Raw genomic sequence first — 955 nt, 5'->3', positions numbered from 1 at the left:
GGAGAGAGGGGGGGGGGCGGGGGCGGGGCCCCTGCCACAGTGGCAGCGGGACCAGGCTGTACCAGACTCCTGGACACCCCTTTTCTGCTCCTAGGAGCTTGCCTTCACTGCAAGCATGCAAGCTCGCCGACAGGCCACCAGCAGGGTGTCGGCAGCCTCAAGACCCAGCTCCCTCCCTGCCACCCCCCCTGCACGCCCGTACCTGGAGATCAGCTCCCGGCAGGAGTTGGTGAGCGCTGGGTTCTCGCTCTTCACCATGCAGGCCAGAGCTGACACCACACCAGCCGTCAGCAGCTTCCGCACCCGGCGCTTCACAAAGTCCGGCTTGTCCTGTCCCAGAGGCAGGGGCACCGCCCGGCTCAGTGGCACCAGCCTGCCGCCATCCACGGAGAGGTCTCCGACCTCACCCCTGAGGGCCCGAAGGACACCGTGTCCCCACTCAGGACCATGGGCTCTGCCCACCCACGCGCTCCCTCCCACGGCCAGGGCTCCCGGCAGCTCCTGAGAAGGGCCGTGCCCGGCTCACCTTGGGGTGCTGCTCTGGAATGTGCTGCTTGGCGTACTTGGCCAGTTCCAGCATCTGGGGGTCCGGCTCCTCATGGTCGTAGCTGTTGGTGCAGTTCACTAGTGTGGATGCGACCGCGTAGAGCACACTCCTGTCCTCCGACTGCAGCGATAATGGGACACCCATCACACCCACGGCAGAGAGGACAGGCCAGGACTGGAGCCCACCCAGCACCCCTGGGCCCTTGCACACACCCCAGCCCTGTAGCCCGAGCCCCACAACCCCCTCGGGCACGTTTCCCCAGCGCCAGGGTGCCCACCACCCAGGGCCCCCCGCCCCAGCACTCAGCACGCACCTTGGCCAGGTGGAACATGGCCTGCATCGCTGCCTTGTCCTCCACAAACTCCTCCTTGACATCCGCATCGAAGGTGAGGTAGGCCAGGCCCTCCA

At 67.0% G+C, this 955-nt stretch overlaps 1 protein-coding gene across 1 annotated transcript in view; it reads right to left on the bottom strand.

The window, feature by feature from the left end:
• Positions 1-955, bottom strand: part of UNC45A (unc-45 myosin chaperone A) — a 9,540-nt gene that overhangs the window by 5,151 nt on the left and 3,434 nt on the right. Inside the window, exons 9-11 of the mRNA XM_035902280.1 lie at positions 861-950; positions 527-667; positions 103-330 (exon numbers count right to left, since the gene is read on the bottom strand). Of these exons, the coding sequence (XP_035758173.1) occupies positions 103-330; positions 527-667; positions 861-950 (459 nt within the window). The remainder of the gene's footprint in view (positions 1-102; positions 331-526; positions 668-860; positions 951-955) is intronic.

The sequence above is a fragment of the Egretta garzetta genome, unplaced genomic scaffold (genome assembly GCF_000687185.1).
Source record: "Egretta garzetta isolate BGI_Z169 unplaced genomic scaffold, ASM68718v1 scaffold689, whole genome shotgun sequence".
Lineage (NCBI taxonomy): Eukaryota > Metazoa > Chordata > Aves > Pelecaniformes > Ardeidae > Egretta > Egretta garzetta.
This window is presented reverse-complemented; position numbering and strand designations above follow the sequence as displayed.